The following is a 24562-nucleotide window of genomic DNA, read 5'->3' on the forward strand; positions in this document are numbered from 1 at the left end:
TGGCAAGGCCTTGCAAACCACAGCCAGAGCCGGACTGGGCAGGCGCCACCGTGGGCCGAGGCCTGTCGTCACCCCGCAGGGAACAGCAGTCCCCAGGGTGGCCGTGCTTTTGCTGGGACCCACCCGGGTGCAGACGCGGAGGCCGCCCTTCCAGACAGGACGGCGCGAGGCGTCCAAACCGCAGCGGAGATGCGGGCGCAGGGCGGCGCGTCGGAACGTCGGACGGAGACGTGAGTGCGCCCGAGTGGTTGTCTCCACGGAGTCCGACCGCCTCGTGGCTCTTGCAGACCTGGGAGGAGCTGCAGGCCCCTCCCCGGCGTGTGGGGGCTCAGCTCCAGCCCAGGGCCGACCCCAACCCCTCTGATGGGGCTGCAATCCAGGGTTCTCGGGAGCCACTGACGTCCCCTCCTCCCTGGGGGGCGTCTGACCGCCGGGCTGCCTGGACGATCGTTGCTTGAGCAAATCGGAGCCCCGGGCATCGCTCCCCACGGCAGGAGCCCACCTCGGTTCACGACACCAAGGCCCACCCCGTGGGCCTCCCCTTCCATGGCCGGCCGGGTGCCCCCTCATGTCTGCAGGCTGACCACCCCCACCCCCGCCGCGGCCCCTGCCTTCCCACTGCCAGAGCTCAGGCTCCTCCGCTTCTCTTCACCCCGAGCCCCCCCCTTCCCCCAGACGGCAGGAGGTTCTCAGTTACAAGGACTCGGTCACCAAGTCCCATCCAGCCCCTCTCCCGGGCTGCTTCCGGCCGGCCCCCCGCTCCACCAGCAAGGCCACGGCAAAGACCACTGTGTGTGCCCACCCTGCTCTCACCCACCCTGCTCGGCCACGCCAACCCCACGTGGCCTGGACACAGGACCACCAGAACGGGCGACGTTTCCCAGACCCCTTGAAGCCGGCCTTGGCCGCGCCCCCAGGGTCTGGCCCGAGTGTCCCCATCCGAACCCCGGAACCTGTGCCCGGGGGACGTGACAGTGGAGGGGGCTCAACCCTCTTGGACAGGGTTGAGGTGGGGATCCAGAGATGGAGCGGTCCCCGTGGATTTTCCGGGCGGGGCCAGAATCAGGACACGTGACCACAGAGCCCATCGGTCGCCTCCTCCTGGCCCCCCCCCCCAACTGTCCCTCCGCAGCGCTGCCCTCCCTCACGGGGGGGGGGGGACCCAGGCTTATGCTGCGGACAGAGCACCTGGCAACAGCGAAGACGGCCAGAAACACCCGAGAAAACTGTCAAAGAAGAAAACGTGTACGAGTTTACTATTTCATCGTCACTTTTTAAAAAGATACGAAGTATTTCTGGTATAAAACATCACATGGCAAATAACGTTTGTACAAAACCCGGCAGGAAAACAGTTTTACCACTTAAGACGATCCGTAGACATCGTTTTGCCGGGAGCAGATGCGAATGTCCCGGGTGGAGCCGCCCCGCGGGCAGCAGAGCCCGACGGGCCTCGTGTGGCCGCGGGCACACGTCCCGGCTGAGGAGCCGGGGCAGCAGCGGGACGGGCCAGTTGCGCCTGGTAGCGGCAGCAGCACCAGCAGCGGCACCGGCAGCAGCAGCAGCAGCAGCGCCGTCGGGGCGCCCCCTACTGGTAGACGACCTTCACGGAGAAAGTCTCCTCGTTCTTGTCCTCGTGGTCGTTGATGTGGATCAGAACCTCCTCCTCCCCCGCTCTCCGGCGGGGCGCGAACCGCAGGTCGATGGTGTAGGTCTCTCCGCCCTCGAGCTGGGGACATGCACCGCGGTGGGCACACAGCCCAGCTGCCCCCCTCCAGCCACCCGCACCCACCACACGGCTCCTCCGGCACGGCAGGTCGCCCGGGCCGGCAGAGGACCCGCAGCCGGGACCTGCTCATTCCCGGGGCAGGTGCTGTGACCTGCCGAACTTTCCTGAGAACGTTCACGGTGGGTCAGGGTAAACTGGGGCCGGTGCTGGATAAAACGGTGGGGAAACCACAGGGAGGGTCGGTCACCGGGCCCCCAGACCCCCGGAACGGTGCCTGGACGCGGGGGCCTCGGACACAAAGGCAGGGGAGCTCAGCAAGGGCGACCCTCCCCCCCCCTCCACCCCATCAGGCACCACACGGGAGCCGGCAGGCCCAGCGCGCCCCCGGACTTTCTGGAGAAGGCCGTGCCAGGTGGGATTGCTACAGGACCTGGTGCTGACCCCCCACTGCCCGGCCGGCCCAGAGCCCCACCTGGAAGGTGTCCTCCTTGAAGCGCAGCAGGCCGGGGTGGTCGCTGTGCAGGTGGTAGGTGCGGCGGAAGGGGTAGGGGTTGGTGTAGGTGATCTGCTTGTGGGCACCCTTGCCGTGCCCCGCGGCCATGGTGATCTCAAAGGCCTGTGGGGGGACAGCTGTCGGAGGGGTCCCCCTACAGGCGCCCCACACCCGCTCTGCGCTGGGGCCCCACCGGCTGGGCGTCCCCATGAGCGGGACAGGCGACCACCCCTGAGCCCCGTGCGCAGGGGCAGCCCCGCCCCCCACCCTGGCCAGAAAGACCCCGAGGGGCTGGGGGGCCAGCAGGGACACGCCACCGCACCTCGGGGCCCGCATGCACCGCCCTGCCCGACCTTGGAGATGAGAGGCGGACGGCAGGAGAGGCACACGAGCCACGAGGCCACCAGCTGGTGGAAGTCCACGTCGACCACGTTGAGGTGCACGAAGCGGCCGCCCGCCCGGCGGGGCCGCACGCCCACATGCAGGTCCTGCACGCCGTGGGGCGGCAGCGTGAAGACCCCGCTGGGGTCCGTCTGCAAGGACGACGGAGAGAGGCAGGTGGGTGGTGCTGCCCCCGGGGATGGAGAGGGCCTGCTGGGGGGGGTGGTCCCCCAGTCGGGGGCCACGTGGCCGAGTGAAGGGGCCGGGCCTGAAGCCAGACCCACCCCCCCGTCGGGGCCAGTGCCACAGCGTCACAGTGGGTGTCAACCAGCCGCGTCCAAGAGGCCATCTGCGCTGGGCGAGGCCCCTCCGGGTGGTGGTGACCCCTGCGACTTGAACCAGCGCTGGTGCCGGCCTCCCGTGCAGGCGGGCAGCTGCGGCTGCCCTGACCCCAGAGCCACTACCAAGAGTTACCCCCCCCACCCGTGATCTAAGCCCCAGCCTGCGGGGTTCACGCGCCCCTCCGCCCACGACGGCGCGTCTGCTGAAGGGTCTGAGTGCAGACGCTCCGCAGGCCGCTGTGGTCTGGACGGCGCTGCGGGCCCGTCCTTGGGGCCACCCACTGAGCCGAGGCCCTGCGCCCCACGCCACCCGCCCCCGGGGTCGGTGAGGACGGGCAAGGGCCGTACCGTCAGCTCCTGGGGGTGCGAGGTGAAGGCCCTCACCCTCCGGACCGTCTGTGTCCCCCGAAGGACGAGGGAGAGGCGGGTCCGCTGGCCCGCGACGCAGGACACGTCCACGCGCTGCAGGGAGTGCAGGTGCACCTGCCAGATCTGGGCGGGCGCGGCCAGCCAGCGGTCCCTGCCGGGGACGGGGCGGGAGTGGGGAGGGGACCTGAGACGGCTGCCAGAGGACAGGGCGGGGGGACAGGCCAGGGCACGGCCTCTGTCACCCCCGCAGCCCCCGCTCCTGAGTGAGAGGCTGCAGCTGAGGCAGCACCCGGACCGCACGGGGACGAGGGGGACGAGGGACGGCGTGGGCCTTGCAGACAGGCGCCCTGGGCAGCTGAGGCCCCAAACCAGGCCTGAGGCGAGGCCCACGGGCAGCGCTGGGGGAAGGGACCGAGGGCTGAGACCCAGGGCTTGGAGGTGACGCCAGCCGGAGCGTGGGGCCCCGGTCAGCTGCCGGGACTGGAGGACTCTCTCCTGTAAAACGGGCTCAGCCACTCGGGCCCTCGGGCTCGGCCTGAGGGCTCCAGGCTGCTGTCCTCCCGCCTGCGCCGGGCACTGCACACAGGCCGCCCGCTGCCCCGTCCTGGGGAGCACCGCCCACACCTCTCTGACCCCCGCTGTGGCTGTGGAGGTTCTCAGCAGGTGGGAGGTGGAGCTCACAAGGGTGGGGTGGGGACGGGGCCACCGCAGCTGGCGAGGGGGCGGAGGCCCAACCTCATCAGCCTCCGCACCCTCCCTCTCCCAGGGAGGGGCCAGGACCCTGCCCCACCGCCTCACACTCCGAGAGGGGACACAGCGACAGGCAGCGGTGGGTCTGGGCCCTGGACCTGCCATCCCTCAGGCCCTCGGTGCCGCCCCGAGCAGCAGCAGGCACCCTTGGCCAGGCCCCTGCCAGCCCGTCCCCGGCCGCAGAAGGCCCAGCGCCGGCCCCCTTCCAACACCTCCCCGCCACCGCTGGCCGCGGGTCAGCGCCCTCACCTGTAGATGGCAACAAAGAAGTCCTTGGTCTCCGGGCTCGGCCCACTCGCCACCTTCAGGAACACGTCCCTGGGCTCCCCGGGGCCCTGCCGGACGGCGGGGGTGTCACAGGAGCGCGGCCCCCACAACCTGACCCAGCCCCCCGTCCCCACGAAGCCACAGCAGGTGTGAACCAGGCCCCGACCCGCTGCCGATCGTCTGCCCTACCCAGAATTCACTATTCTTCTCCCTGAAGACAAAACCATTAACCTCTGGGTTTTACTTGGAGTTCAACAGCCCTGTTCTGCGGGGCACTGTGTCCGGCGTGCGAGCGGCCACCCCACAACACGGCCGTGACTCTGTCCCCAGTAGCGGCTCACACGCGCCCTGAGGGCCACACACACTTCATTCGCTTGGCCCTGGAAAACCAAGGGCCTGGCCCACAGCGGACGACACACAGACTCGCCCCCGGAGCCCTCACGGGGGGGGACCCGCCCCCAGCGCCTCGGTGAGAGGCTGCAGATGAGGCGGCCGCAGGCCAGGGCGCGGGCAGTGGCCGAGCGAGTGCGGGGACGGGCGCAGCTGCCCGACTCACCGCCCTCTGGGTCTCGCAGATGGCGCTCGGGTCACTGCAGCGGACGTGGACCGGGGGCTCCTCGCCAGGCGTTCCCACGGGGGCGCCTGGGGCAGAAAACACCAGGACAAACGCCTGTTCCCGAGAGGCCAGGGAGGCACGGGCGCTGAGGACGGGGCACGCCACGCGACCCGCCCACGCCTGCCCCACGGGCTCTCGTCTGCGGGCAGCGACCGAGGAGTCAGCATGCGTGCCCGGAGCAGGCGCTGGCGTGAGGCTTCGCCGATCTCCGCGGGCACCAGACAGAAGGAGGGGGACCGGCAGGGGAGGGAGGGACAGTCCCCAGGCAAGCCCCAGGGCCGTGGACCCCTGGAGGGTGCGGTCAGCCAGCCCTGGGAGCACTCTGCCACCTCAGGCCGGGGGGGGGGGGGAGGCGGGGAGGAGAAGGCAGTGGGTACCATCGGTGCCAGGCACCGTCGGAACCGGAGCACCGCAGGGCAGCGCGATGACGCCGCTTGTCACCCTTGCGGAAACCCCCCGTCCCATCCGCCGAAGCCACACAGCACCGGCCGCGGGGACCGGCGGGACCTGCCTGGAAGCGTGTGCCAGGGGGGCAGCCGGATGGCCTTCTTCAGGAAGGTGAGCTCGGGGTGGTAGAAGCGGAACACCTGGTCCACCGCGTGCGGCTGGGGCTGCACCGTCAGGTGGAGCGCGGCCAGGGGCCTGCCGCCGCCGGCCCGGAACAGCACCTGCGAGGGCGGGGGGCGGGGCGTCAGGACGCACCGAGCTGGCGGGCAGCCGCATGCCCCAGGCCCCCTTCTGCAGACACAGATGGGGTCTCTGTGGTCCGCTCGGCCCCCCGAGGTGACGGTGACACCGGTGCGATCAGGGACCGGGCACAGAGTCCACGCCACGGTGCTCACCGGGCCGGGCCCAGTGGAGAGAGGGATTCAGCAGACCGTGCGTGGGTGACTGTTGGCGCCAGCGAAGGCCAGAGGCACTCAGAGGTCCCTCGCTGGGGACGGCCGGGCACGCGGGGACGCCCACCCCCGTGGCAGGGCTCTGGCAGCAGAGCAGACAAGGAAGGGGCTCTGTGTGCCTGCTGCCAAGGTCCCGAGACTACGTTCGTGCTCCGCACACACGTGTGCGCACACATGTACACACATGCACACACATGTACACACGTGCACACCCAGGGACGGGGGGCCGGAAGGGGAGCAGGGCTTCCCACTAGATCCCATTCCACAGTTGGGTCTTGGACTCATGCAACGCATTTAATTCACTTAAGAACCGCGTTACTCTTAAAGGGTCTCTACGAACCGAGGACGAATGGAACGCACAGACCTGGCCACACGCCGAGCCTGACACGTCACTGCCCAGAGAAGAGGACGTGGCGTCCGTCTGAACGTGGGACGGAAAGCGGCGCTCGGGGACCCTCGCCTGTCCCGCCGCGGTGGGCGCCGACATCCCGGGACACGCAAACGGTGAGTGGCAGGGAGACGCCCGCACACCGGACGCCCACCGCAGCCGCGGCGGCGTCGGGCTGATGCCATCACTGCCCACCTGAGACGTGGAGGCCCGTCCCCAAGCGCCCTGCTCCCAGCCCCCGCCCCTCCCCTCGGGAGGTGCGAGAGGGACGGAGGGCCGAGCCCGGGCGGCCCGGGGAACATGGGTCACAGCGGGTCACAGCATACGGGGTCACAGGTCTGGGGTCTGCCCCTCACCTTGGCGTGCCTGGTGGGCATCGTGCTGGGCTTCCCAGGCGATCCGGGCTCCGGGTCCTTCTCAGAGCCCAGGTCAGCAGAGGCCTGTGGGAAACCAGTCAGCACCCGCGGGTCTCGGACGGGTCCTGGAGCGCCGGGACCGCTTCCCACCTGCAGGCCCTCCACCTGCAGGAACAGCGGCCACCCGGCGTCTCCCGGACTCCCACAGTGACGCTCCAGGCGGCGATGGTTAGCCCCCCAAAGAGGCTGCAGAGGCTCCGTGAGCAGAGCAGGAAGGAGTCCCCTTGCTCATCGCTCTGCCTGGAGCTGGAGGCTGGGCATCCTCACCACTGTGCTGGCCCCTCAGGCCACTGATGGGGTGACCGTTATCCCACAGAACTGACCTCAAGGGTCAGCCGCCCAAACACACACGGGGGATGTGCCCCCCATCACACGCATGCACATGCATATGCACGCACACACATGCACATGTGAGAACCGGTTTGGGGGGGCAGCCCGAAGGCTTGTCGGTGCACCGCCACTCAGAGGCTGCCCGAGTGCCCACAGCCCGACGGGACGCGCCCCGCAGGCCCCTGACGCCCAGCCCCCCGCCCCGCACCTGCGCCACGGAGAAGAGCTGGTACTTGAAGGGGATGTGGGCGGTCTCCCGGGGGCGCAGGAAGAGCTGGGGCGCGAGGCCGCCCCGCAGGCGGAACATGTCCTCCTCCACGGGCGTGAGCAGGCCGGCCGCGTCCTTGAAGTGCCTCCACTCCCGGGGGTCCAGGACGAGGCTGCGGCGGGAGACGCGGGGCTGAGCCAGGCTGCCCCCCTCCCAGCCGCCGCGTGGCAGGGTTGGGGGGACGTGGGGGCAGGGCCCCCCAACTCACAGGGGCCCCACCTGAGCTCGGGGTTGTCCACCTCAACGGTCACGGTCTGCGGCGTGCCGTGGGGGTTCCGGAGCGCGAACTCGAAGAACTCGGCGGTGCCCAGCGTGGCGCAGAGGGTATGCTCCGTGGTAATGGCCAGCCTCAGCGCGCCGGCGATGCTCTGCCCCTTCGTGCGCTCCCGGTAGGCGGCGATGACCTGCAGGTCCCGCGCCTGCTGCGCCCGGACGTCCTGCAGGGCCTGCGAGACGCCGGGGTCGGGCCGGGGTCGGGCCGGGGTCGGGCTGGGACCTCCACCCCTCTCCCCCTCTGCAGCCTCTTTCCAGCCACCTCCCCCCACCCCACACCCCACATTTCTCCTGGAACCACTGCCCCCCACCCCGCCTCACATGGGGGTCGGGCGGGAGAGCGAACAGAGCAGGGCGTGCCCGTCCCTCCACGGGGACCTCGGCGGGCACCCCTGGTTTCTCTCCGCCCATGCGGTGCACCTGTGGGAGGTGGGAGGTGGGAGGTGGGGTCTGCCCGCAAGCTCCCGACTAACTGCAGCCAACTGCCCGCTCCCCCTGACTACCCCCGACTCCCCCCACACCCAGGCGGCTGGTACCAGGCACCGAGCGGCATTAGAGCCCGAGGTTTCCGACAAAAGACAGGAGGATGCCGACCTCTAAACCAGTGTGGGTGACGACCGGCTGGCCAACTGGGTCCCCAGGGCAGCAGCAGGAGCCCCGTTTGCAAGCAGAGCCCCTGGGAGGGGGCGCGTCCTACCCTGACTGGCCTCGAGCCGGGTCCAGGCCACTGGCGTGCTGCCCTAGTGGGCTCAGCCTCGGGGCCTCGCCCACCCTGGCCCCCAGATGCCCCACGAGTCGGCGGCCCCGGCCACCAGACATGCTCCGGGCTGGAGGGGGCCTCGTTTCCCCCATGAGCCTCCACAGACGGACAAGGCCGGTGGGAGGCTGCCCCGTGAGGCCTGAGGCCAGAAGGGCCGCCCCCATGCGGGGGCCAGCCCGGCCCGGTGCGGGGACCCCCAAACATGGAGGAGGCCTGGACACCGGAGGAAGGCCGACCGAAAGCCCCTGCGTGTGACTCCGGAGGCGAGGCCAGGCTGCCTTCCCGACTTCCCCACACGCACAGTTTCGGCCTTTCCCGAGCCAGCGAGGGGCTGAAGCCGAGCCTCTGGCATCTGCCCCCGGGGACGGGGTGACGGGGTGTGGTTGAGCCCGCGGGGAGCCCCCCTGGGCAGGCGTCTCACGAGAGCTGCTCTGTGGAGTGGGCCCCCAGTGGGCGGGGCGGGGTGGGGCAGCGGGCCCAGACATCTCTGGATGACACACACAACAGAGGGTGGCTCTGCGACCTGCAGCGGGACCCCAGACACCCGAGGGCCCAGTGGGGAAAAGCACTGGGTTGAGCCGTAGGTGGTGCGGCTCAGTGGACTGAGTGCCAGCCTGCGGCGAACCAAAGGGTCGCCGGTTCGATTCCTAGTCAGGGCACATGCCTGGGTTGCAGGCCAGGTTCCCAGTAGGGGGTGCAAAAGGCAACCACACATTGATGTTTCTCTCCCCTCTCTCCCATCCCCTCTCTGAAAGTAAATAAAATCTTTTATGAATTTTCTTTTAAAAAGCGCTGGGTCGAGACCCATGACCCTGAGGTTGCCAGGAGGGCAGCTGTGTGCCCCGTCCTGCCTTCCCCCAGACCTCAAAGGAAGCTGTTAGCCTGAGCCCTGGCCCCACTCTAGCCCAGCCCAGCCCAGCCATGAGAGACGGGGTGACGTCGCTGACAGAAAATCCCAGAGCATCCACCAGGCAGCACGGCCCTGCCCCTGCCTCCTCCGCCCTTTGGGGCCCGCTGCTTCCGGCCAGGCGGCACGGTCGGCGAGGAGAAACCGCCTGCGGCGGGTGGGCGCGACCCGGCCTGCGGGAGCCTGTCGGTTGGTCCGGGGCCGGCGCTCGGGACACCCCACCTTCAGGCACACGCCGAGTCTCTGCCACCAGCCCTCCCTGGAGCCCCCAGAGTGGAGCGGGGGGACCTGGCCCCCGCTGCTGGGCTCCTGCCCAATCTCCCCACCTGAGGCCCAGGCAGGGAGAGACAGGTGGTTCTGCAGCCCCAGCAACTGGCCCGAGGACAGGCTGCGACCCGATCTTGGCGGTGAGACCGTGGGCCGCCTGCCGGGGTTTCTGGACAGAGCACTCTCCTCCGTGGCACTGACAAGGAACCACGTGAAGTGTGGCACCTTGGCCACTCCTGGGCTACGCGAGGGGTGAGGGGCGGCCCCGAGCTGCTGCGGTGTCCCTGTGGGGAGCCCGCAGGGGCACTTCCTGGGACTGTCCTGTTACTGCGGCAACTGCCTCAACATAAAGCTACCAAGTGGGTCCCGGGCTCGCCGTGTGGGAACGCCCGCCCCAACTCGGAGTGGGCGGGGCCGGGAGCCAGGCTGAGGGCCCCAGGGACCTGCCGCCGCCTCGCCCGCGTGAGCCGGGCGCTCCGCCACTTGCTGCCCCGCCACAGCACTTGCAGGAGGAGACAACCTGCCCACCCCCTGCCTGGGTCCTCGGAGGAGGCACCCAGGCCAGGGGGGGCCTGGGCCCGGGGCTCCCCCAGGCTGACGCTGGGCAGTGACAGTCGCTGGGCCCAGCCGCCGTCCTGACCACTGGACACAGGTTCAGCCAAGTGGCCCTCACCAAGAGGCCTGTGGCTGTCCCACGGCACAGCAGGGACTCATGTGCAGGCGTCCGGCCCAGCGCCCCATGCTGACTGCCCCGGCCGCACCGCCGTGACCAAGGAGCCCCGACACACTGCTGCCCTCGGATCCATAGCAGCCGCCTCGGAAGACAGCAGGGCAGGAAGACGCCACGTGCCGGCTGCCGGCTGCTCCCTGCTCCCCCGCACGCACGACCTCCAGCCCCCAGACCTTGCCCTACAGAGGGCTGGCGCTCCGCCCCGGCCCCTGACCGCTCCCCTCCAACCACGGCGTCCTCGCCCTCCTTCCGGAGCCCTGGCACCGGCTCCACGGGGAGAGAGGCCACCGTGGGCTGGATGAACCAGCTCACTGTCACTTCAGATTTCCCCAGGGTCCCCAGCCCAGAAAACTGTTTGAACTTAGGGAAATTTTTCTTGTACTTGGAAGTCTGAGTCCCCCCCACCCCGCCCCAGTTGGCTGCTGCGTCCACGAGGAAGGGTCTGAGCTGCCAGTGTCTCTATGGGATGCCCCCCCTACCCCCCATTCGTCCCGCAGCACGCAGGCTGCTACACTGTGCGGTGCGCCAACAGACACATATGATTGCTGATCTGACGAGGAAAATAGGTGTAATTTTGGTTCATTTGCACCAGACAGCTACCGTCATGTTGGCTGTTACCTTTTTTTTTTTTTTTTTTTTGACAATCTAAGGGAAAAGAGGCCCGGGCCCCTAACTAAACAGTCGGGGGCTGCGTGTGCGTGGTTTAAGGAACCTCGAGGCACACGGGGCGGGAGGGGGGGGGTCCCTGCTCTGTCGGCACCCGTCCAACACAAGGAGACGAGGGAACTAACGACAACAAACAACTAACAACAGAGCTGCCCCCGCCCGGACGGAGCACCTGCCACACGCCAGGCCCGGCCACTGGGCAGGGGCTGTGGTGTCCCCGGGTGACCCTACGGGTGGGGAGGCCAGCCCCACCCCACCAGCCCCTGCAGGGTGCCCTCACGGCCACGGCGCTCGCTGCCCCCTCTGCCCGCCGACCCAGCCCGTCCTCTCTCCTGGCCACTCCCCCCACCTCCCCGCAGATGGACAGCCCTGGGCCGGTTGGTTTATTCCTGCCTCCCTCCCGACGTTCCGCACCTGAGGGCGGGGGCCTCTCCCCACCCCCGGGGGCCTCCCACGGCCGGGGAGCAGGCACCCACCCACCGGCCATCGGCAGAGCTCTGCCCCTAGGAAGGGACACTGTCGTTCAGACACCTGCCTGGGGGCGACCTCAAGGTCCTCCTCAGGCCCCTGTGACTTCTTCACGCTGCAAACCTGTCGAGTGTAGCCACTCCCACCTCCCACTTCTTAGCTGCAAAATATCGCAGGGTCTTCTTCAGACTCTCGGCCCAAGATAGGAAGTTGCCAGGTCAGAAGGGTTGCACTGACCGCCCAGGATGGAGACGCCAGCCACAGCCCTACCCGGAACTTGGGGGGCCCCCGGAATCCGCTGCCAAGCTTTCTTCAAACCCAAGGCTCTGGGGAGCCCCCACACCGATAAGAAACACAGTCCGCAGGGGAAGCCCACCAGTCCACCACGACCAGGAGCTCCCAGGCCCCGCTGACGGGAGCGCGCCCCCTGGTGGCTGAGAAGCCCAGCCCTCTGCCGCCCTGCCCTGGGGACCTGGGGGAAGCAGACAGCCTGGGGGGAGGAGGGGGGCGCCCCCACCGCCCTGGGGAAGCCAGGGAAGGCGCTCACCAGCACCCCGGTCCTCCGGCAGCCGCCCTCGCTGGCTGCCTCCTGCAGATGCACGGTCCTCATCCGCTCCAGCTTGCGCCTGCGCACGGCGTCACCCTCTTGCCCCGCACCCTGGGGCCCCCGGCCCCCGGGCCACGTGGGGGCGAAGAGCATGGCGGCCAGCTCGCTGTCCAGGTCGGTCAGCTTCTGTGCCTGGACCACATTTCTCTTCCCTGCAAGGTCCAGAGAGGAGCCAGAAGTTACAGTGCACGGATCCGGGATTTTTAAAGATTTTTTAAATTTATTTTTAGAGAGGGGGGAAGGGAGGGAGACAGAGAGGGAGAGAAACATCGATGGGTGGCTGCCCCTCACGTGCCCCCAACCGGGATCAAAGCCGCACACGCCACGTCACAGGCTGACATGCGAGGTCCCCAGACAAGCACATGACCCGGCGCCGGTGGGCCGGGGAGAAGGGCCGGGGCCCTCCCTGACTCTTGGAACCCCAGGAAATCAGCGCCCACCCGCCCCCACTCCGCCCTGCGTACCTCCCCGTCTGCTCAGCAAACCCCCAGCCATCGCCGCCCCAAGCTGCCCGGTGGAGCCCCTGACCTCCGGGCCTCGAGCTCCATGAATACCCCCAGCCTCTGTATGGAGCGTGGGGGTCCTCACTCTGACCCTCATCTGCTCTCTTGGTGGCCAGAGAGGCCGGCTGGGGGCCAAATAAGGCTGGCCCCGGAGCGAGAATCGCACATGTGACCTCTCTGGGCCTCGGCCACGGGCCATGGGCGGGCAAACGTGCGGGCCCTCCCCGAGAATGTGTGAGGGCCCACAGAGGTTTGGCTGGAATTTCGGGGGACCTGTGGGACCCTAGCGCCCTCCCAAGATGGAACCAACGCCCCCCCCCCCATTCCAACCAGCCATGGCCCTGACCCTCCTGGAGCACAGGCTCAAGGTCAACAACGTCAGAGGACCGGCATCACAGGAAGCTCACGGCAGGCTGGGGTCACAAGAGGGGTGCCTGCCATGTGAAGGGTGGGAGGGCGGGGGGGCACTACTTAGAGGACATGCCCCCTTTTCATTCCAACGACGAGCATTTCGTGCTCTGGTCTGGGGTCGTTTTAAGGGGAGGAGAAACCCCCCCGCTTGGGAAACTGTGGCCGCCAGCCCAGGCCTCATCGCCCAGCTGCACGGTGGGCTCACCCTCCTCTTCCCGGCGCAGGAGCCGCAGGGGCAGCTGGAAAACCGGTCCGCGTGCCCCCTGACCTTTCCTTCGCTCCTCCCCTGCGGGAGCGCAGCTAACGCACCCCAGCGCCGCTCACAGGGTCTCACTTTCTCTACAGACACCAGGCGGCTCCTCGTGGCCCCGTCCGGAGCGCCGGCTCTGATGAGCGTGGGGAGTCGGCGTGGCCCAGGGCCCACGGGGGCGGGGCCCTCAGCTCTGCCGCCGGACCCAGAGGGGCACACCCACCACAGCACACACTCACGTGCATACACACGCACACACTCACGCACACGCAGCCTCCTCCCCCCTCGGGTCCCTCCCCACCCCCACGCCAGCCACGCCCACTCACGTCTCGGGCCCCCCCTTGTGAGGAGGCTGCCTCCCTCGAAGCGGCCGGCTCCGTCGCTCGAGATGACCTGCGACCTGGAAGGCGGCAGAGAGCCGGAAGGCATCCCTCTCTGTTCGCACACGTGGCCTGAATGGGAAACGCCCGGCGTGACACACCAACACCAGACAGGGGGCTGGGGAACCTGCCCATGTGGGGGCCCACGCGCAGGCCTGCTCCCCGACAGGCCGGCCGGGCCTCTGACCCACGAGCCCCCGAACCCCACTCTCGGTTCTGCGCCTTCTCCTCCGCACTCCTCCCCTCTGGGGAGGAGGGGCGCCTGCTCGCAGCAGCTGGCTTCCCGCGGGCGGGTCGGCCCCAGCAGCCACACGGCCCGTGACCTGAGCGTCCCCGAGAGCGAGGAAGGCCGCTGTGCACTCTTGTGCCCACGCCCGGGGCCAGGTGCTCTTGGAGGGACACACACCTCCGTGGCCCAGAAGCTCTGCGGACAGTTCCCGACGAAGCCTTCACAGGGACAGGTGCTCGGTGGGGCTTGGGGGTGGGGTGCTGCCCAGAGGCCGGGCGCAGCCCCCCTGCCCTGGGCGGGACGGGAAGCAGCCCGCTGACCTGCCAGGGTCTGAGCGCCGGGGGCCGGGAGGGCCCGCCGCAGCGACGCAGCAGCGACGCCTCTCTGGGAGGATGGGACCCCAGCGGGGATGCACGGCCTCTCTGAGTGGACGCCACCCCGGGGCGCGGCAGCACCCTGCTGGTGAGGCCACGGTCCCGCGTGCACCACACACGAGGCTCCTGCCGCTCGTTCCCCACCCCCGGGTGCAGCCGAAGACCCGCAGGCGAGGAGCCCCTGGGGGGCTTGCTGGGAGCTGTCCCCAGGGCCACCCCTTCTGCTGGGTGCCCCCGTCCCACCACCCCCTGCCCACCCAGCCCCCTTCTGCCTCTTCACATCCACCCGCTGCTCTCGGCCTTGGGACAAGCTCAGCACCTGCCGGGAAGCTGCTGCTTCCCCGGGCAGCTCAGAGCCGGCACGCCCGCACGCCTGCCCGCTGCGCCCTGTCCCAAGGACCCCTGCCCAGCTGCCCAGCAGGTGGCACGGGCCACTGCACTCACTGCCGCACAGAGGGAAGCCAGGGTCTCCCGAGATCTCCCACCCCTCCCCCACCCTACAGCCAGGCGTCCCCTGCCGGGCAGACGGGGCCACCCCGGCCCCCACATCTCCCTGGAAGGAGCTCTGGCCTAGTCCAAGCCGCTGAGAGGCTCACAGAGACCAGGGGAGCACCCCAAGGTCCGGCCCCCATTGGACAGCGCGCCAGGGGAGGTGCCCAGCATGCTCGGAGTTCAGGCTCCCGGGGAAGGGTGGGGACAGATGACGGTCACGGCGGCAGTGGGACCGGCAGGACCACGCCTTCCCCTCCTGAACAGACAAAGGGGATCCCGGGGCTCCTGCACTTGTACTTGGGGCGCTGGTTTGTTCACAAGCAGCAGCAACCGGCCAGCTGAGCTGAGGTCACGTCTGCACAGAGACGCAGGGGCCGCTCGAGAAGAGGCGCTGCACACCCTCGGGGCGCGGTTCCCGGCCTGACGCTGCTGCTGTCCCCCTTCGGTGGGGCAGAGGTCACAGTCGGGGCCCACGGCACGCTAGGGGGCTGCAACCCTGCCGGCAAGGCACGCGGGGCTCCTGATGCAGCTCCCGCACCACCCCGCGGGGCAGAACCAGCCCCCACCGTCAGACCCCAAACCCCGGCCGTTTGTCGCAGGTACCCACCCGGCTCCCCTGCAGCCCCGAGACCACGGATGTGACCGCGGAACCGGGGCTCGGGGCAGCCCTGCGGAGTCTCCCGGAGAGGCCCCGGGGAGGGCGGCAGACCCCAGCGGTCCCCCTGCGCAACCAGGACCTCTGGGATCAGGAGAGGAACGTGCCTCTTGCCGCGCCTCCGTGCAGGCTGCCGGGAGCGTCAAACAGCTCCTCTGAGCCAAGAAACCACCGAGCCCAGAGCGGCGCCCTCCCGCGGAAAGACTCACAGGAGACCCGGGCGCCCGCGGGGACGCCTCCTCCCGCGGCCGCGCACGCGGGCTGTGAGCACAGACGCCTCCCAGCGCTGCCGCCGGGCGAGGCCGAGCCGGCCCAGGGACACCGGTGGGCCCGGCGTCACCAGAAGGCTGCACGGCCCCCGCTGGACCCGCTGGGCTGTGCCTGCTGCTTGCGGCCGAACAGCCGGGTTTACAAGGAAACAAAAGCTGCACGTTCCCCCCCAAAGTGCAGAACGTCCAGAGGACGGGGCGGTGCAGCGTGCCGGGTGCCGGGCGCCGGGCGCGGCGACGGCCCCTCGTTAGCAGCCCTCCAGGGCCAGGAGGCGGCTCTCCAGCGGGCGTCTCTGACTCTCCTCCCCACGAGCTTATCTCTCCCTTGCAGGCAGAGCATGAAAATGACAATTTAAGATAACAAATAATGGAGCTAATCTTCCTCCCGGAGATAAGATTGTAACACCCAGTCGCCGCAGCACGTCTGCGGGCTGGTGAATTAAACACAAGAATGAGCGGCGGGAGCCGGGCGGCGCGCCCCCTGCAGCTCCGGCAGGCAGCTCCCCGGTCCCGGGAGCTGCCGGAGGATGCCTGCTCCCCGCACGTGGCTCGTTTATTTCTCCGGATCCTAATTGAGTTTTGCTGTTTCCACATTGTCTGTGCTCCCAGATGCCGCGGATCCTACATTTGTAAACAAGCAGGCGGAAACCTCGGAACCGACTTAATGAGCCGTGCGCACCTGCGGCAGCCCTGCTCCCGCACCGCTCAGGGTGCGCGGAGCCCGGCCTCACACGCGGGCCGGGTTTCGAGGGACGGAGAAGCCGCCGAGCAAACAACAGAGGTCCCGGTCCCGTCCAGACGGACCCAGCTCCGCACCGCAAACGGCTGGTTTTGTCCAGTTCTCAGTTCTGCCCAGAAAAAGCCCTGTCCCTCCACCAGCCCTCCGGGGAGGCTGACGGGCTCGTCCACCAGCCTGCAGGAGCCAGCGCCGGCCCTCCGCCTGGGGGCCCGCCTCCGTCTCCTGGCCCCTCAGGGGCTTTGGTCCCACGCCCAGAAGGTCACACCCGGCCCAGACTCCCCGTGCCTGGCAGGTGGGGGGAGGGGGAGACCCAGGCTCAGTCTCCCTGCGGAGCCACTCGCAGGGCAGCATGGGACGTGAGGTCGAGTGCATGTCTCTGCCCCCTGGCCTCTGTCCCTGAGCCGAAGGGAAGTCCAGCAGCATTTACTGCTCCTCCTTCCCTCCTCGGTGAGGAGGCGGTTCTGTGGGTGGACCTCTCAGTGAGAATCCCCGCCCCCAACCACTTGATTGGAGGACTGTCACAGGGCCCCAGGGACAGTAGTGAGAAACAAAGTGTGGGCTGGCCAGGACAACTGACGACCCCAAATCCTGACCAGAAAATCAGGAACACTGAACAACTGGTACCAGGGCAGGCTAAGTGAGCAAGGGCAGGCCCAGGGGTCAAGGGCAGGTGTAGTGGCCAAGGTCAGGCCTAGGGGTAAGGACAGGTGCAGTGGCCAAGCCAGTAAGTGTGTTTCTGAATTCCCACTGAGTATCTGACGCCCACGAGGTGGCCACTGCCCTCGGGGGGCTCACGCGGCAGCTGGGAAGACAACTGACTGTCCAGGGAAGGACACGAGACCAGACCAGCCGCCAGGGCTCTTACCTACGTTGGCCAAGGTCAGGTGCAGCCAGCCCTTCACCACCGTGTGGACGCCGATCGGCTTGATGCCGCTGAACCCGGTCACGTCCCCGCTCATCACCATCGCTTCCTGCTCGTACTCCGTTGCCACGACCTCCAGCTCGTGAGAGACCTGCACGGCCGGCCGGCCCTGGCGCAGGAGGTGCTGCGGGAGAGAAATGCACAGGTCGGGGCGGCCGGGGCCAGACCACCTTCCTCCAGAACCCAAGCCCCTGAGGCCGGTCGGGTCTGTCCCACAAATTCTTGAATGAAGTGCAGCACGACTAACCCACCAGGTAAACACCAGGGAGCCGCTGCCCCCCTGGAGCCCCCTCTGTGGGGGAAGAGGAGACGGAGCGTGGGTCCCGGGCGTGGAGGACACAGCCCGGTCAGCCCTCCGGAGGGAGGAGCAGCCGGAGCCCCAGGGGAAGAGGACACGGCGTCAGGGGAGCCCCGCACGCAGCCTGGCCGCCACGGGCCAGAGCCTTGAGCTCATCACCGTGGGGGCCCCGAGGAGCGAGGGGTGAGGGGCTCGGATCCCCGGGTCTCTGACACACCCCTGCTGCAGGGGCTGGGCTCGGGCGGGGGGTGGGGGGGCGAGGGGCCGTGGTGACCTCAGAAGGAGAACGGCCACGTGGGACAGAAGGGATGTGCTGATGTGAGACCATCTCCTCTCCCACCCCAACCGTGGCTGGAGCAACTCTCAGGACCCCCCGCCACGCAGCAGGTCCCTGGCCCAGGAGCTGCCCTGTCAACTCCTTGCTGACCCTCGGGGCGCCGGTCACAGAACAGAAAGGGCCTGGAGAGACCTGAGACCCGGCGTGCGGAGGGGGGGGTGGTGCGAACAGCAGCCGGTGGAGCCCAGGGTCACGGAAGGCAGCTGGCGCGGGAGCTGGTTCCGCTCGGGAAGGCGGGGGCGCGGCCGTGCTTTGGCTGGTGACCCAGGAAGCAGCCACACCGCAGTCCGGCACTGGACAACGGCCAACCCACGAGCAGGCAGGCCTCCCTGGGAGCGCCCCCCACCCCCGCCCGCCCCGCGGCCCGGCCCGCGGAGGGCCCACCCTTGGCTACCTTCATCTGGACGGCCGCGGACCCGACGAGCAGCAGGGAGTCTCCGTCCCAGACGTCCAGCTGCAGCGTCTGCAGGGCCAGGTAGCGGGCGAACCAGCGCCGCTCCCCAGGCCTCAGGAGCCCCGGGCCCACCAGGTAGCTCAGCCGGAAGCCGGGAGGCCCTGCGTGGTGGAGAGGCGCCCAATGAGGCCAGGTGTGGCTAGAGCCGTTTCCCCCCTTTACACCGGGCAAGGCTTCTGCTCCAGCCACGGGGACCGATTTTTGCCTCCGTTGGGGCTGCAGCTTCACACACACACGCATCAGAGACAGCACACGGCACCCAAACAGACGCACCGGGGGGTGCCCCGTCCCGGAGGCCACACGGCTTCCCGATTCACACGGGCAGCTGCTCCCAGCCTGAGGCTGGTGGTCCTCACCGAGTCCTCGTTCAACGGTCCGGGCCGGGGCGGGGGGGTGGGAACTAGGGCCCCCGGGGCCAGCCAGGGGTCTGTCCTTCAGGGCACACGGGCGTCACGGAGAAATTGCTCCACATCTCCCGTCAAAGCTGGGCTGTTCACACTCACGCCCGCGGAGCTCGGCACACACTGCCGGGAGATGCAGAGCCACCCCCCACCCCCGCCCCTCACATGCCCCCCCCCAGCTCCATCACTCCAAGCTCCAGCCCCACCACAGGAGCGACCAGGCTTCTCACTGAGAGGGGGGCACCCACTGCCCACCGTCACCCCTCCGAATGGCACCGTCATTAACTCCACACTGACAAAACTGCCACTGAACTCGCCACTAGTCGGAGTGCGGGGAACGGCAATGCCGGGATCGCATTCAAAACCCCACTTTCCCCCTTCCCGTCAACAGTGTAACTGCGTCCACAGAGCCCCCAGCGGGCAGAATACCGACCCTGAGGGGAAGGGGCGAGCGCCCACCCGGCACCCACGCAGGCCCCGGGGGCCAGGCTGAGGAGCTCACCCACTTCCGGGCACCGCAGCCCAGTGGGCGCCCACACGAGCGAGTCCCCCGGGCTCCCCTCAGGACCAGGGCAGCGCTCCCAGTGGAAGGAGCAGAGTGGGCCAGGACAGGGACACAGCCCTGGTGGGGGCAGGCCGTGCGCCCGAGGGACGTGAGGGAAGGACAGGGGCACAGCCCGGGCTCTGACCACAGCCGGGGGCCGAGAGGGGCACCTCCTGGGCGGGGGGCAGGGAGGGGTCAGCACGGAGGCCAAGGACGGGGAGGGCCAGCGATGGCGCCAGGCTCATCCCCAAGGCCACGTCTCAAATGACCAGACCGAGTCGCAGGGCCAGTGCCCCCACGCCCGCCCAACTGGCCAGCTCCAAGAACTAGGTGGCCTGTGGCACCTGGTCAGTCTCGTGACACCCACTTAGAGATGGGAGCCCAGAGGCTGGCTCCTCAGAGGGGCAGGGGGAGGAGACAAAACCCACAGACACCAAAGCTCAAGCCCACGGCCCTCACCACGCAGATCCCGCCCGCCAGGCCCTCCTGGGCTTCGGGGGAAGGGGTGGCTGGGGTGCCAGCCTCCAGACGTTTAGCTCAAAGAGGCCGAGCAGATCTGAACTCTGTGGGCCGACTTCCCGAACAACACCTGCAGAGCCTTCCCGGGGCGCCCTCCACGCCCCGCCCCCAGCGTCACCCAGAACCACAGACGCACCACCGCTGGGCTCTCCGCCCAGAGTCCCACTCGTGCCCAACCAGCACATCCCCCTGAACCCTCTGTCTTCCTCCTCAGGAGCAGCTCCTGTGTCATCCCACACTGTCTCCCGACACCCGCCGCTCCCTCATCACCCCTCCATCGTCACCGCTCCTTCATCCCCGCTCCATCATCACTCCTTGGCTCCATCATCACTTCTCCTTCCCCATCATCACTGCTCCATCATCATCCTTCCATTATCAGCACTCCTCCAGCTCCTTCATCACTGCTCCATCATCGCTGCTCCATCGTCACCGCTCCATCATCACCGCTCCTTCATCATCCTTCCATCATCACCACTCCTCCAGCTCCTTCACCACCGCTCCATCATCACCGCTCCTTCATCCCTGCTCCATCATCACTCCTTGGCTCCATCATCACTTCTCCTTCCCCATCATCACTGCTCCTCCTGCTCCATCATCGCTGCTCCATCGTCACCGCTCCATCATCACCGCTCCTTCATCATCCTTCCATCATCACCACTCCTCCAGCTCCTTCATCACCGCTCCATCATCACCCCTCCATCGTCCCCGCTCCACCATCCCCACTCCAGCACTACTGCTCCATCATCCCCGCTCCTCCCACTCCATCACCACCAACCCCATGAGCTGCCAGCTCCTTTGAACACAAACATTAAGTCGCCTTCAGCAAACCATGACTAGTCTCTAGCACAGACCAGGCCCTGCACAGGTGATTCGGGAGAAGAGGACGGACAGGTGCCTCCCCTAATGGGGCTCACGGCCGCAGGGGCAACGCGCTGAGCCCAGGGCTGCCAGGGTGCTGAGGGCTCCGGGGAGGCGGGGGAATTTTGGGCTCTGAATTTTCACTCATCATGACCAGAAAACTTGCTGCTGGAGTGTAATTTCTCTGGACTTCAACTTGCAAGGAAATTAAACTTTTGGACTAATTTCTCTCCAGGAATTCACGATGGAGAGGGGTTCCTATCCAACTCAGGGGCATCTCCAAGTGCTTGGCGCGGGACTGAATTGCCTTCGCCCTGCCGTCCCCGCTCACTGCGGAGCCTCGCGGGGCTGTGCCGCACGGTGGCCGGGAGTGTGGAGGAGGGGGCGCGGCCCACAGAACGCGCTCTGGGCAGCGGTGCCGAGGAGCCTTCCAGCCTGTGCCCTGCTCTGGCCCACGTCAGCCTCCGGGGACAGGAGCTAAGGGGACTGTCCGCCGAGGGCCCCGGGACGACCAGAAAGGCCAGGGGGCTGGTCTGGATAAAGCGGTCCCGGGAAGGCTGGGGAGCGGTGACCGCCCCCACCCCCGCCGCCCCAGAAAGAGGGGCACCCTCGGCGGTGAATCCCAGGGAGCTGAGAGGACAGAGCCAGGGCATGCTGTGGGAAACGTCCCGCCCAGGCCACATGCCTGCGTGCCGAGGGCCCCGCCGTGCCCGCCCTCCGCCCGGCACACGCCTCCCCCCACCCTGGGGCCAGAGCAGCTCCTCAGCTGCAGGTTTGGGGAAGGAAGGGGGTCTGAGCTGCTCTCCCATCGGTCCCCTCCCCTCAGGTCTGCCCGCAGGGAGAGAGGGTGCTGGGGTCCGCAGCTGTGCCCCGGGGTGCCAGGCCGGCCCCCGCTGCCCAGCCCTGCCCTTGCGCAGCCCTGCAGCCGCGCTCCCAGAGGAACCCCAGCCTCGGGCAGCCCCGACCCTCCACCAAGCCGGCCGCAGCGGGCGGTGGGAGCAGCACCCGCGCCCCTGAGGCCCGGCGCCCACCCACAGGGCGAGCCTTTCCGGCGTCTCCGTTTCCCCCGCAGTCACGCTCCTTTTGTAACTTCTCTCCCTCCTTTACTGGGCTCGTTCTGTTGTTTTCTCTCCCCCAAACCCCTCGGGTTGAATAACGAGGTCAGCGTTCCAGAAGACACTCTCTCTTCTCCCAGGGTAAGCACTCAAAGCTGCAAACGTCCCCATAGTTGCCATCCCGTTATTAGCTTGGGTGTGGGACGTCATTTTGTCCTTCAGGTTTTTTTTTAATTTTATTTATTTATTTTTAGAGAGGGAAGGGAGGGAGAAAGAGAGAGAGAAACATCAATGTGCGGTTGCTGGGGGTCATGGCCTGCAACCCAGGCATGTGCCCTGACTGGGAATCGAACCTATGATGCTTTGGTTCGCAGCCTGCACTCAATCCACTGAGCTACGCCAGCCAGGCTTGTCCTTCAGTTTTAAACAGGCATTTCTGCTTCAGTCTCTTCGGGGACCCGTGGGATGATTAGAGGCACGTCTTCAGGCGTTGGAGAGTCCAGTGTTCGGGGCTTCCAGGGGCCGGGGACCGCATCCTGCCCCGAGGCCTGCTGGCCGAGAGGCTCCCGCCCCAGGGCGGTGCCTGCCTGGTGACCCGAAGCCCACGCGTCTCCACATGTGCCGTCGCTTTGTGTGGGTTTCTGCGTGTGCCTGGAAGTAACGCGTGTTCTCTGAACCGGCTGGACGGGTTCTTGTAAGACCCTCTTTTCCAACCGCATTGTGCAACGTCCCTGATCCTCCTGCCTGATCTCCCAATTTGCTGAGGAGAGCGTGCCAAAACCTCTCGTGGCCGCGCGCTTGTCGATTCCTCCTCGGAAAGTCTGCCAACTTTCCCTTTGTGTTTCGAGGCCGGGCTCGTCAGGAGTTCACGGACTCCGAACGGTCTCTCTTCTCCGAGGGAATCATGCTCTTAATCACCACACAACGAGCCTGTTCGTCCCGGCGCCGCGCTGCCTTTGTCTCCCTCGGTGGGTGTCACCGCCGTCCAACCACGTTCCCGATGAGCGTTCTGACGCCTTGTCCCACCTGTTACTTTCTGCTGAGGTGGTGGCAGCGGCTCAGACCCCGGCTCCGTCCCTCACGCGCTGGGGCACCGGCCGAAGACGGGGGCGCCTGGCCGCCCCGAGGACCGTATGTGGCGCGTTCCGGTCCACTGCACTTCACACGCGTCCGTGTATAACGATGCCGGGGCGGGGGGGGGAGCCGCTGGCCCCACGCGGGCAGGAGGCTGGGAGCCGCCTCGTGATTTTAAGAACGAGTGAACAGAAGGCAAGAACCGATCGTGCGGCGCCCTGCCGGCAGGACGGCCCCTCCAGGCAGCCACGCAGCCGGTGAGGGGCGGTGGCCCTTCGTGGACGTGGGAGCCGCCGGGCGGACGAACGACGGAGGTGTTCCAGAACGGACACGGCACCGCCCGATGGCCACGGCGCGGCTGCAGGGACGGAGCGCAGCGCCGGCCGGAGGGGACTCGGACCAACAACAGCGCACGCCGGCCCGCGTCTGGATCTAACTCCCAGTCTCCGGGGAAACGGGGGGCAGGGGGTGCCACAAATGTCACCTCTGTGATTCGAAACCAAAGGGCAGGCCGCCGGCAGCTCGGGGGGACAAGCACGAGGCTGCTCCAACAACTGAAATGACTGGGGGCGGGGGGACGGCGGTGGCCCCCAGACAGAGACGGGACAGTCACCATCCCTCGCGTGGACCTTCCTCACGCCCTGCCTCGCACACACTGCGGAACATTTGAACACTGGCTGGGCGTCTGATGATGTTAAAGGGCTGTTCTAAACCTTTAGGTGGGACGGTATTACGGAGTTTGTTTCTGAAGGAGGACTCTCCGGTTTTTCGGGCACACACACAGGGAAATACGTGCAGACGGAACCGTGCAACGTCTGGGCTCTGCTCCGAAACAGCGCTGGCCTGGACAGAGGCCGGCGTGGGGACGGGCCGGCACTGCGGGGCTGGCCCGAGACAGCTCCCTCTCGCGTCCCGCAGACGTGTGAGAATCCTCGCCGCACAGGGCTTCCCAAAACACTCTGCAGACTGGGCTCCGCGCGGCTTCCCCGAGTCCCCCCACCCCTCCCCACCCCCCGCCCCAGCGCGGCACTCACCCGCGTCCAAGGCGCCGTCCTGGCCGACGGGGACGAGGATGTGCGACACGGGCCCCGAGCGGGACGTCCCCGTCCCGTCCAGCTCCAGCAGCCGCAGCCGCGGGGTCGTCGCGGGCGGGAAGCGGTAGAACTGGAAGGTGAAATACACAGTGCTCGGCCACGGCGCTCCCGGGTCGGCCTCGGGCACCCTGAGTCCAGCAAAGCCGCGGAATCAGTCAAGCGCCCTCGGCAGGGGACGCACTGCCTCCTTCGCCCATGTGACCGGCTCTTCTGTGGCCTGGGGGGGCCCGCCCACCCACTTCAGGCGCGGCTGGAGAACCCCGCTGTCAGAGCCGCCCTGGCACCCAGGAGCTGGCCAGCAGCACGCTGTCCTCCTTTGCAGGGGAGGCCCCCGAGGGCGGGGCGCAGCAGGGTCACGGCCAAGGCGGAACCGGCACGCAGGGCAGGTTTTCATCGCCCGAGACCCGCACCCAGCATGCACCACTGGGCCGGAGCCGCACGGAGGTTTTCATTCCGTGCGAAACACGCACGGGCCGGGCGGCGGGGACTCGGGCTGCCGGGCGAGGACGTCACCTGCTGAAGGCGAGGAACTGGAGCACGATCTCGTTGCTCTGCAGAGGGTCTGACTCTTCCTTCTGAGGGTCGAAGTTCACGGGCTCTGCCGGGTCCACCGCCTCCACGGGCTGCCCGCGGGCGTCCACGACCTCGGGGAAGCCGGAGGCCCGCAGGAGCGCCAGCGCGGCCCTCGAGAGCTTCCTCCCGGAGCTGGAACCCAGAGCCGCCGTCCTCAGCCTGCCCCTGGGCCCCCGGGGAAGGGCGGCAGCACCAGGGCAAACCCGCCA

General features: G+C 68.1%; 1 protein-coding gene across 3 annotated transcripts in view; it reads right to left on the reverse strand.

Annotated features, from left to right (window-relative positions):
• Positions 1-1554: 1554 nt before the first annotated feature.
• The window catches only part of NPHP4 (nephrocystin 4), a 65488-nt gene continuing 42480 nt past the window's right edge, over positions 1555-24562 (reverse strand). For 2 of the 3 annotated variants that reach the window (XM_028511538.2, XM_036025226.1), the window contains 16 exons: positions 24294-24485; positions 23721-23908; positions 18176-18336; positions 17090-17270; positions 13413-13538; positions 11863-12074; positions 7464-7690; positions 7185-7356; positions 6587-6670; positions 5455-5611; positions 4884-4969; positions 4310-4395; positions 3290-3461; positions 2573-2752; positions 2199-2342; positions 1555-1726 (listed from right to left, as the gene is read on the reverse strand). In XM_028511538.2, coding sequence (XP_028367339.1) covers positions 1586-1726; positions 2199-2342; positions 2573-2752; positions 3290-3461; positions 4310-4395; positions 4884-4969; positions 5455-5611; positions 6587-6670; positions 7185-7356; positions 7464-7690; positions 11863-12074; positions 13413-13538; positions 17090-17270; positions 18176-18336; positions 23721-23908; positions 24294-24485 — 2509 coding nt within the window. In that variant the 3' untranslated portion in view covers positions 1555-1585. The remainder of the gene's footprint in view (positions 1727-2198; positions 2343-2572; positions 2753-3289; positions 3462-4309; positions 4396-4883; positions 4970-5454; positions 5612-6586; positions 6671-7184; positions 7357-7463; positions 7691-11862; positions 12075-13412; positions 13539-17089; positions 17271-18175; positions 18337-23720; positions 23909-24293; positions 24486-24562) is intronic. The other variant, XM_036025225.1, reaches the window with a different exon arrangement.

This window comes from Phyllostomus discolor, chromosome 5 (genome assembly GCF_004126475.2).
Source record: "Phyllostomus discolor isolate MPI-MPIP mPhyDis1 chromosome 5, mPhyDis1.pri.v3, whole genome shotgun sequence".
NCBI classification, from domain to species: Eukaryota; Metazoa; Chordata; class Mammalia; order Chiroptera; family Phyllostomidae; genus Phyllostomus; species Phyllostomus discolor.